The sequence below is a fragment of the Pyxicephalus adspersus genome, chromosome 2, assembly GCF_032062135.1.
Source record: "Pyxicephalus adspersus chromosome 2, UCB_Pads_2.0, whole genome shotgun sequence".
In the NCBI taxonomy this organism is placed as follows: domain Eukaryota; kingdom Metazoa; phylum Chordata; class Amphibia; order Anura; family Pyxicephalidae; genus Pyxicephalus; species Pyxicephalus adspersus.
Genome location: NC_092859.1, coordinates 77,701,466 through 77,713,868, shown reverse-complemented (window position 1 = coordinate 77,713,868; position 12,403 = coordinate 77,701,466). Strand labels below are relative to the sequence as shown.

Sequence of the window (12,403 nt, the reverse complement as noted above, 5' to 3'; positions counted from 1 at the left end):
CAAAAAATCACCTCTTAGTAGTGACTTTCTTTGGCTGGTGTGATATGATAGTGGCAATACTTACATCTGCAACATTGCCATAACATATTTTGCCATCTCCTTCATATCCTTCATTGCACACACATTCCCAGTATCCTGAGGCTACTTTCTGACACGTGGCCTGAACACAGAAAAGTACATGAAAACCATGCAATCAAATCATGTAGAAAGTCTTTATGTATCCAGGGTGATTTATGCATCATGAAAACTAATTGAATAAGTTGAGTTTCATCATTTATTGGCGTTTTAAACTTTTATGGTAGGCAGGTTGGAAAGCTGGGGATGGACACTCATCAGAAGTTTCTATTGGAACTTAAAAAAGCTGTAGAAGTACTAGAAGCTGTTGTATTATCAGCGAGACATAAACCAGACACCTATTAAATTGTTCAGTCCACTAACAAAACTTTTCTCAGATTATTAATGACACTGTAAAAGCAATTTATGGTGAATTACAATATAAGTTATTATGTGACTCTACCCTGGGGTGTAATATTAGTCAAAGAAAAGTGCAGTATGTAGCTGTTCTGCATTCAGTAGACATAGGTTAAACTCTGGGGTAATTCTTTCTACTAGTGTGACTCCCAGGTTCGAATCTCGGACATGGAGTTTGTAGGTTCCCATGGGTTTCCTCCGGGTACTCCGGTTTCCTCCCACATTCCAAAAAACATGCAGTTAGGTTAATTGGCTTCCCCCCAAAAATGACCTTAGACTGTATTAAATACATATGACTGAGTTAGGGACATTAGATTGTGAGTCTATTTGAGGGGCAGTTATGAACTCTGTAAAGTGCTGCGTAATATGTTGGAACTATATAAATAATGGCTAATAATAATAATGCAATACATTATGCAACATAGAACAATATGAATGCATCCAACACAACCCAAACTACTATAGCTGAAACACCAAAATCAATACTTTGATTTTATATAGCACACCAAAAAAAGACTAATCATAATAATCTTTATAAAGCAGTACATCTCACTTTCACCAAAACATTCTCTGGTGGAGAATCTTCCAGGTCCAGGTGTTTTTCATAACAAAGATTGATTTTCAACTGGGGAATGTTTTTGTGAATGTTAGATCTGGGGACTTACATATGTAAGTTGCCACTGCAGCCTCTTACTTGTGAAAATTCTAGTTGCCTGGGTCTCATGCTAAATAAATGTCTTCAAAGTATTCTGAGTCACTGAAACCAATAGGCAGAGTAGTAGGAGTATTTCTAGCTTTCTATTCTATTCTATTCTATTCTATTCTATTTTATTGTATTCTATTCTGTTGTATTCTACATGCTTTTTAAGAACCTCTTTTAGAAAGAGCTTAGTAATGGCAGTATGTATGTTCTCTCACTACAGCCTTCCATTCAAACAGCTTACCAGAATATGGCACTTATCCTTCGCCACTAGGCAAGTGTTTACAGGTTCACATTGAATCCCATCACCCTGGAATCCAGTATTGCACTCACAATCACTCTGTAAAAAAATTTTGGAAAAATGTATTGAAGTAGCTTAGACCCCATTTACATGTGTACTTTTATGGTGAAGGTAAATGCATATATGCCAGCAGGCAATATCCAGGTGAGTGGTACATTATCTTACAGGAATACACATTTATGCTCCAATTGAAATTATATAGAAATGTAATAAACATGCGTGTATCAAGGAATATGTCACTCAATCACATAATACACATGAAAAATCCACTTGAAAAGTATATTAAATAATGATAGACTGGCTTTCACTAATACTAATGGTAGTTTAATCTTAAAAGATTATAACAATAAGTATATATATATATATATATATATATTATTATTATTATTAATAATAATATTATTAATAATAATAATAATAATAATATTAAAAATATTAACAATAATAATAATAAACAGGATATATATAACATAACAACATATTATTCAACGCTGTAAATTAAATAGGTGTTGCAAATGACAGATGAATACAGACAGTGACAGAGAAGGAGATGTATATACATACATATATATATATATATATAGAAAATGAAATCACAAAACATAGGTCTTTCAGGCATTGGTATAATTACCTGACCAGGGCCAATATACACACAGGTAGCATTGGCATGGCATCCGCCTTTGTTATCAAGAAGGCAGTTATTGATCTCTGAGCAGTCCACCCCATCTCCTGTCCATCCTGGTCGGCACACACATTTGTGAGCTCCTGACCCCAATGGAATGCATTCGGCCTACAAGAATACACTATTGTCATCACCCATTACACCCAATATTAAGAGAATGTTCACATCCCCAACAATAATATATATATTCCAGCAATACAGTTAGATTCCAGCTGTACACATTAAGTAAAACTAGACATATATTAGATATGAGCAGCACTGTGTATCAGATACTGCCGCATTGTCCCATTTAATGGTGAATCTTTTGTTTTGTATAATGTTTTTTTTTCAACTTAGTCCTAGTACCAGTTCATAGACATAGCAAGTTCATAAATAAAATTAAATTTTAGAGAAATTTTAGAAACTAAATATAAAAGTCGAAAGAAACCGAGTGATAAACTCACATTGACATGACAAAGCCTCTTATCAGAAACAAGGCAAGGATTGGTTTCTTTACAGTGAAAGCCATCTCCTTCATATCCTGGTTTACAAACACAGCTGAAAGATAGAAACACAAAACTCATACCAGTTATAATCTATTTCATTAACTTATTACTCAGTGAACATACAATACAGAATTAAAAGGCTAAAAATAACTATAAAAATAACTTGCATGATTTTTAGCGGCTCATTTAGTTTTTACATTCTTTAGGGATATTAAAGTAAAACAGATCAGCTTGGCAATATTAATTTTATCAGTTTGTGTTAAAAAAAAAACTATGTAGAGTTTCCAATTACATAAAAACCTTGGTGCAGTCATATCTGTTCATCACAGACAAGGATTGTGTTTCCTGCTTTGTAAGACTGGTTGTGTTTTATTGCTCGTTCTAATGAAATAAATTTTCTGGTCTGCTGATCTACTTCCAATAATTACTAAGCAGGGATATGGAATGATTGGAGTAAAATACAGATCTCCCTTGAGTGTTTTTATATTACATCTCTACATTTAATGCTTTATTCAAAACTGGTAATTTCAGACTGTTAAAATGTCACATTGAAGGTAAAGTAAGTCCTGCAATAGTAACACAATGTATGTGCTCAGTGAAAACACGCTTTCCTTTATGATCTGTACCTAATGTATTGCTTTCACTAACAATGGTGGCGAATATTTTGTATTGAACAGTATCAAAGGTTTAGGTACCTGGGTGTCTTTTTGCTATATTCACATTCAGCATGAGCATGGCAGTAGGTGACAAGAGGTCCACAGGGAGTCGTTTTCATTTCGCAGAATCTCCCTGTATATCCGCTCTTACAGGATGCAGTCAGACAGCTACCATCACTGTCTACATGGTTATTGCATCTTCCGTGGAGACAGTTACATTCTAGAAACACATGAAAGTATATTATATTAGTAATCAGCATCTTGTGTGTTATACAGTATTATATTGCAATCCCAAGCACAAATAGTTGATACATCTTTAGGACAACTGAAAAAGTTATGGCAAACATTTTGTGGCTTTTAATGCCAAATGTAAATTAAATCCATGTGATGTTTCCTCATTCTCACACTAAGTTAAAAACTAACATTGGAAAGTCAAACCAAATACTTAATAAAAAGATATGAAAACACATTACCTTTAGCAAAGACTTCATGTCAACTTATCTTAGTAATTCAGAGATATCGTCAGAAATTAAACATTGAGAATTGCTCTATAGTTCCCAACACATTTCTGTTCCTATGTTTTTTAAACCATATTTTCTTATTTTGCATTGTTTAGGTTTATGATAAGTACATTTCAGGTTTAGTAGAATAAAAACTGATATCCCAGCATTTTGTATATTTTCCGGGGTTAAATCATTAAATGTTGCTTTTAGGGCTTCATTAGTTTGGCCTCTGTGCGTGAGAAGATCCTGATTCAACTATTAGAGCCCCCCTGTTTGCTTTTTATTTTAATATATATGATACAAACATAGCAAAAAGAAAAATGGTCAAAATGAACTAAAAATCTGCAACCATGAAGATATTTCCAAGCAGCTTTTTTAGTGGTGAAGGTAGGGGAAGATAAGGTTTCCCACTGTAAGGAATACAGTAGTCCAGAATCACTAGTTGTTATTGTCAATTTGTGATTTGACATGATGGATCACTGAAGAAAATTGTATAATTGTATTGATAGTAGAATTTTTGTCTGTACAGAGGCTAAACATATTTCTAATAAAGATAAAAAAAAATAACAGGCAAATAATAAATAGCAAAAAATAACAGTAGTACACCTTGGGGTCTATTTTAATTTTTTTTCTTTCACCCAAGATTTAATTACCATTTAACCAAAAAATGCAGATTTTCTAATTGAATCTAATTGAATGTAAATACATTTTCAATATTTCGGTAAAAGGTTGGTGAAAACCATTGAAAGTGAACCATCTTGTGTATGCCTGTAAGTATAAAACTTTTTACGATAAACACTGCTATTTCTTATAACATATGATTTAGTTTTCTTTGACTATTACTGACTGTTTTCAAGTCGCCATAAAGATCTTACTTTTATCACATCGAGGTCCATACATGCTCCTGTCCTTACAACGGCGACAGTCAGGTCCAGTAAATGCTTCATCACAAACACATGTACCATTCCCTGTCATACCATCCATACACTAGAATAGGATAATTAAAGGAAAAAACATACGAGTTATACACAACTGCAAAGCAAATTGCGACAAATGGCATGATTTATTAAAGTTCTCCAAGACTTGAGAGGATACACGTTCATCAGTGAACCTAAGTGATCCAGCAAACCTGAAATGGATCTGCTCCAGGATTGAAAAAATTTGCTAACAAATAGCAAATGACTTGAAAATTCATTCTAGGTTTGCTGGATCACCCAGCTGCACTGATGAAAGTCTATCATCTCCAGTCTTGGAGAGCTTTAATAAATTAGGTCCAAAGAATTGCCAGTAATGATAACATTGTTCATACAATAAAGAAAATAAAATGCAAGGGCTGCTAAAAAAATATATACAAAAACTTAAGTAACTGCTTTCCCATAACAAACCTGTAAAGAAGAAATAAAAGACGTTTAATGTAAAAAATTGAATAATAGCTATTTACTAGAGCATTTACTCTATAGTTATTAACTATAGCATTAGGTTTTATTTCTCCCTTTGCTTCTATTTGAGAGATTTCCTGTGATTACTAAATTGATGTGGGCAATATGACAAACAATCGGGACAATGCAGACCAGAGAAACAACAACACTTGCAGAATGAGGAAGAATTAGAGTCTCATGCATGCTCTTACTGCTGTTCCCATTGGGAGGGAGCCATTTCAACATAAACAGTTCCACCTTAATCTTTGACTTTGAATGTGTTCCTAAGTATATATAATATTTACCTCTCCATTTCCAGAGCATGGGTTGGTGAAACCACCAGGGCAGGGTTTACATTCTGGGCCATAGAACCCTTTGCAACACTTGGGAATCTGTGATAAAGTAAGCATGACACAAACAAGGATAGCAGCCAATGTAATTATTTGTGCTTTATACATATTCCAAAAAGTATATTTACTATATTGCTATATACATTGAAATACATTGAGATTTACAAGTCACAAGTAACTAAAAAAATAATTGTATCATTGTTAAAGCTTGGTAAAAGAAGTCTAATGACTTACTAAACTGTAAAAAAAAAATCCCAAGAACTGTCAGTGACAGCAGTAATGGATTTCTCTTTTATTCATTAAACAAATACTTACTGTTACAGTGACATTGCAGTATCTAGAACAACCAATGCTGGGAAAATCACTTCCCATAACAGATCTTTGGTAGAGACATTTGTGTGTAAAGAGTGACTGCAATGAAAGGAGAAATGCACGGTATTAATTACCAGTCTACACGTAAATAATGTATTGACAATGAATATAAAATAAAGGTTCTTACTGTAGGTATTGATCCTTCTGGGCATTTACTGAAAAGGACCATAGTACAAGAGATACAACTTCCCTAGTAAAAAGAAACATTTTGCTATTAATTCAAAAGGCTGTAAATGCCTGAAGCAAACTTGAAGCAAACTGTCTGAGCTTTATGCTTAGGACTGGGTTGATGATAAGACATGCATATTGTGAAATCGTGTATATTATTACTGTGCACAAAGTCTAAATTTGGCACTGCTGGAAAATGTCAGATTACATCGGAATAGCCCTATATTACCAATCTTTTAAAAACATTGAGTTGACAGCCACTAGGTGCAGATTGAACTGGCTCACTGCCTCCATTTGGGCTGTTTAACCTGTTGCTGTTGCTGTGTGGCTACTTCTGCAATGCAAAAAGTCCATGTTAATATTTACTTTAGCCTATGTATGAACTCTTAGATTGTAAGCTCTATTGGGCAGAGTCATCCCCTGCTCATAAGTCATTGCTTGTGCATGTCTGCAGGTTTGTCAATTGCAGCCCCTATTTAATACACAGTGATTTGTAATATGTTGACGCTTTATAAAAAAAGGTTATTAATATTGTCAGAACACACAGTATGTTGGATACTATTTCTATTTTTTACTATTAAGATATAGAGAATGTGACTCTCTTGAAGCTCACTGCTAATAATCTTTAGAATGTCCATGAACAAACTAAAATGAGGACGTGCTTTTTTATGCCAGCAATGTACTTACAAGCCGTATCTCATATTTGGTCTCATCACATCTGTGAGGCAGAATGGGCAATATAGAAGGTGGAATAAGAACACCATCCAGGGTGTAAATTCGGCCATTTTTTGCAGCAACATCAGCTTCTTCAACCTCTTCTCCATTTACTAAGATTTGTCCCTTTAAGATGGATAACAAATTATAACATTCATGTAAACCTTTTGCATATTCCTGAATCACTTTCATTTGTTCTACACAGGTTTAGTTAAGCAGTGTGAAAAACAGACTTTCTAATTCCATATGTTGCTATCAACCATTAGGAAGTAAGAGTGGCCATAGGAAATCAGAGAAAGTAAATGAATGCCTGTTGTCACATCACATGATTTATGAATCCTGAACTTCTCTATTACTTATGCCCATAGTGGTAAAGCTTTAGAAGATGGAATTCCGAAGGACCTAGTGCCTACTGAAACCTGGTGTGGCCACGGTCAGTCACAGAACTTAGGCTTTTTTCTTTTTTTCTGCACATATGCTTTCTTCAGGAAGGCCTTGTGCCCTTCTTAGAAACAAATTTTACATTGCAAATTTTACATTGTGTTTGGCATTGCTAATTCCCTACTCCATTCAATTATCCAAGATGGACACATGGTCTGCAAATTTCAGCCTGTACAATACTAGCCTAAAAAGTAAATCTGTAGGACTGCCTTCGCTGATACTCAATTTAACTTAACCACAAATATGAATATTATCTATCATTACTCCACATACAATAAATATTTCATTCATATGTTTTTAGCACTGAGGAAGTTAATGACCACTGAACCCATCCTAATGAGCTACAGATGAAAAGAATAATACTAAAAAATAGTACTTACAATACTGGTTGTGTTAAACTGGATTATTTGGTTTGCCATACTCATAATCTGGGTGGATGAAATGATATTTGCAACATCCAACTGTAGAAAATTAAGATAGTAATCAAACTTTTATAAAAAAAATAATTTGAACATGCATTGTGTTTATTATACATTGAAGTAAACTTCATGGCAACATTTTTGGGTTGCCTATAGAAAGGAATGAAAAGAACTCTTTACCAAAGACACAGCAGGAAGTAAGAGGAAATCTCTCCAAAGCAAGGTGCTATATGCCCTGTTAGATATTTGTCATCAGAACAGGCATTGCCATTTAAACAGACCATTACTCAAAATATATTTAGAGACACAACAATAATGGTATTATCACTTCTAAAACAAATCCAAGACACAAGGGGAATTCCTTTTATAAAATGAGTTGGTGAAGATATGCAGAATACTGATTATTTTTTAAGATCAAAGTAGACATTTACTATATCATTAATATACAAGGAAGTTTAAGTTTCATTTTACAGATTTGCTGCAAAGTAATTAACAATGAAGTTTACCTGAGCAGATGAGACGATGTGGTATCTCATAAGTTCTAAAAGTTTCCAAGACCCCTGTTCACATACAAAAATAGATGGGGTTAGAAAAAGCATCATTTATGTACATAGAACATAGAACATACATGTACATAGAAATTAATGAACTGAACCATGCTATTGGTTAAATCTGTGAACTTCAACATTTGCCAGCCTTGGCAAATCCACATATCCACAGATATCCTGGAGTACTGACTGTTATTTGCTTTTATGGACGCCTTTAGTTATGTACAAGTAGCCGTCTATAGTCAAATATTTCCCACCATAATCTAATGAGAGATCAATAACACAGCACAGACAAAGAACTAGTAAAAAGTTGGTAGCGGTTTTTCCAATATGTACTCATCTTTAGCTATTTCACATTCTGTAGCCACAATAGCAATTGACGGGTAAACATAAGAATTCAATGATTTAGTAAAAGGATTAAAACCTCTTTGGATAGCAGGTAATCCAGAGTCCCATTTTCCATTCCAGAGAGTGCATTATTATTGGGAACAAACACAGTATAAGGTCCATCCTTCTCTAAATCAGGTCCCAGGTTGGATTTCTAGAAATACAAATTACAAGAAATGTATTGTTTATTTAATTATTAGTTATAAGAGAAAATTAGTCATAGGAGAAATGACCTCACCTCTAACAGAGACCTGAAACGATTGTATCTACCGTTGTCCATGAGGATCTCCATAATTGTTTCCTTAAAAAAAGAAATTGTTTTGGGTAATGAGTCACGAATTATACTATAAAGCTTTTAATTCGTTCATTTATTCTTTGTCACATTCAAATGAACATGTTCTGTATCATTGAAGTAATTTTTCAGCTTAACTAGGCAACTTCTTTTAAATGAGTTTTAGGAATATACCAGCAAAGTTAAGAAAGTTAATAAGTACTTTAGTCAGTCTTTAAGTTAGCAATTGGTGAGCAGCTGTGTGCAAGAGGGCTCCTAAATATTACTGAATCAATTGCAGAGTAAATATGGCAAACACTTAATGTTTTTTTTTTAATTGGTGAGAGATCTACTAATATATATATATTGGCAAGGTTTAGCTGGTGTTCAGAAAGAAGTGTATCTATCTGAGCATGCCCTTGTTTTCAATTTAGCAAAATGTCATTATGACAATGATTGATCTAATGTAAAGACTTAATATTGCTACACCTATCATACATATTACATTAACCTGCATATCTGAAAAAAAAAAAACATTTAAAGGCATGTTATAAAAAGGAGTTAATAATTTAACCAATCTTTACTTTATAAGAATAATGTAAAAAATAATAATGTAAGAAAATGTTCACAATAAATAGATACTTCCAGCATAGGTTTACCAAGCCTTACAGCAAACACAGATATTCATATACCAGAACCATTTCTACTTTCTACTTTCACTCTGAGAACCTAAAAATTTAGCAATAATGAGGCCTCCACTGCACACCTATACTTTAGTTTACCTTAGTGTTGCTCTCCAGGGTTGGCTCTACAAAATCCATGGCTTTATCAATGATGTGTATGATTCCATTAGACGCCATTAGATTTTTTCCTAGAAAGGTGCCTCTTTTTTTGCTTCCACGAATCCTTATTTTTAACTCATTATCCTATGAACAAATGACAAAAAATAAAATGAAAAAAGTACTAGTATAATGCAGCAAGCCAAAAAAAAGTAAATAATGACTTAAAAGGAAATGGCAGATACCATTGCTGATCACTTCTCAGAAATACTAACAGACAATTGGTATTTTTAGAAGATAGAATTTATACATTTTTTGCACAGATTACCTTTAAATTGTATGTATAGCAAAACTTTTATTTGAAGTTTTGTATACAGTAAGGAAAGATTAGTTCCTCTGTCAGTTTTGTATTCTTGTTTGTGTCCCAGAAAGAAAAAATGCTCCCACTCAACTGAAAACAGGATTCAGTATAAGTTCTTTTATATGAGCAGTAAGCATTGTGGAAATTAATGTAGAGGATGGTTCAATATCAGTATGTTGCTCGTACAAGCCACTACTTTGATTGATTTTGTCAAGTCCATGTAAAACATTATTCTCTAATAAAATGGAAGGAGGATGTTGGTGTCTCCAAAATTTGTAGATTGCTCTGTGATTCTTGCTAATAGCAAAATCAACAATTTTTTTCTGATGCTCTTTTGAGACTTTTCATATATGAAACAAAACATTGACCAATGGGGTTTGTATCTCCTTACCATCATACCTTATCATCTCTCAACTCAGACAAAAGTTTTAGATATACATTTTTTTAAGTCACACATGCCAGTGTACCGTGAAAACAGACATTACGCATTCCACTGAAATCCCAGATGACAATGTGCAGTCAACATCAAGCATGATCCTAAATTCACCAATTAAATTCCCCATCATATGTTGCCACGAACAGACTGATATGCCCCAAATGACAATTGATTGGAAAAATTGATTGGTTAATAGGTATCTACCTAGATTACCTACCAATAATCACCTGACAGTGACAACAGAACATGCTTTCACTTTTCTCTATTTCATAGTGACTATTAGTCAGTCTATGGGCACCATAACCCAAACTTACCGTCTCTCCAGCAATTACTTCCCCAGATTTTCCAGTCAGTGTATAAATTAAATCTGTATTGTTGAAATCCTCAGCATTTAGTTGTCCGGCAATCATATGCAGTTTGATAAAGTATAGCATACTCTCTTTGTTTGCAATCAAGTTTTTTACCTGGGATAGAAAATTAAAAATGGTTACATGGTTAATGCAAGTAAATTATATTCTGTAAATCATCAAAATATCATTACTGCACACAGTAGAATTAGTTGTTTGGAAAAAATACTTGTAGGTCTCATAAACTTGAACAGTACAGAACCATTTAAAGGCACCAGAAGGATGCATGTATTCCAAGACCATATAACTGATCTACTATCACTGCAATGAAAATGTAAATAATATAAATTTTACTAACTGTTAACCACCTGGGCGTTACACTGAGGTCTAGATTTCTGTTCCAAAAGCGTCACAGGTTTTCATGAAATTTTTTTTTTAAATTTTAGACCTGTAACTTACAGAAATATGTCCGAACAAGGGTTCTAGTAGATATCATGAATATAAAAAATGTTTGAAACACACAATCATGTAAAAAAAAAAATTACTTTTAATAAAATTAAATAAAAGACACAAAAAATCAGCTTAAACAAGAATACATAAATAAATGAAAAATACTGAAAATGCGATAATTCGGTATACTGTATAGTAATATATTTTTCTAAAACACCTCCCTAGTGTCCGTCACATACCTATAGACAAAACCACATAATTATATTTTCTATTATTTTGTATTTGGATTGGATACGGGAGTTTGTATCCAAGCCAATACAAAATATGAATTTGAATTTCCAAGTTATTTACTTTTCCTTTTTTTTTGTTATTATTTTTTATTGGATTGGATACAGGACTTTGTATTCAATCCAATACAAAATGAGCGTTTGAATTTACCAGTTATGTACTTTGTATTTATTTTATAATATTTTGTATTGGATTGGATACACGAGTTTGTATCCAATCCAATACAAAATATGAATTTGAATTTACCAATTACATACTTTGTATTTATTTTGTATTATTTTGTATTGGATTGGATACAGGAGTTTGTAAGCTCTTCGGGGCAGGGTCCTCTCCTCCTGTATCACTGTCTGTATTAGTCCGTCATTTGCAATCCCTATTTAATGTACAGCGCTGCGTAATATGTTGGCGCTATATAAATCCTGTTTAATAATAATAATAATAATAATAATAATACAGGAGTTTGTATTCAATCCAATACAAAATGTGTGTGAATGAGTTTAAATTTGAATTTCCCGCACACGCGCCGACGTCATCGCCGAGGGACACGCACGCAGGTAGAAGCCGGCCGGCTTTTTTTTCTCCGCCGGCCGGCTTCTTGCCTTAGAAGGCACCCGACGCTGGAAGGGGAATGACGCTGGATGATCAGCGAGATCCAGGTAAGAAGCCGGCCGGCATCTTCTTCTCCGCCGGCCGGTATCTTCTTCTCCGCCAGCCGGCATCTTCTTCTCCGCTTCTTACCTGGTTCCCACTGGTTCTCGGAGAAGGCACCCGACGCTGGAGAGGGAGATCGACGCTGGAGGACGACGCTGGAACACGAACACGACGCTGGATGAGCACAGCGGGACCAGGTAAGTGA

The 12,403-nt window shown here is 34.0% G+C and overlaps 1 protein-coding gene across 1 annotated transcript in view; it reads right to left on the bottom strand.

Annotated features, from left to right (window-relative positions):
* STAB2 (stabilin 2) overlaps window positions 1-12,403 on the bottom strand; it is a 67,431-nt gene that overhangs the window by 34,266 nt on the left and 20,762 nt on the right. The window contains 16 exon segments of the mRNA XM_072399009.1: window positions 65-160; window positions 1,416-1,511; window positions 2,104-2,262; window positions 2,598-2,691; window positions 3,335-3,515; window positions 4,674-4,785; window positions 5,522-5,608; window positions 5,882-5,977; window positions 6,066-6,128; window positions 6,794-6,946; window positions 7,642-7,722; window positions 8,187-8,240; window positions 8,653-8,769; window positions 8,854-8,916; window positions 9,669-9,812; window positions 10,777-10,926. Coding sequence (XP_072255110.1) covers window positions 65-160; window positions 1,416-1,511; window positions 2,104-2,262; window positions 2,598-2,691; window positions 3,335-3,515; window positions 4,674-4,785; window positions 5,522-5,608; window positions 5,882-5,977; window positions 6,066-6,128; window positions 6,794-6,946; window positions 7,642-7,722; window positions 8,187-8,240; window positions 8,653-8,769; window positions 8,854-8,916; window positions 9,669-9,812; window positions 10,777-10,926 — 1,746 coding nt within the window.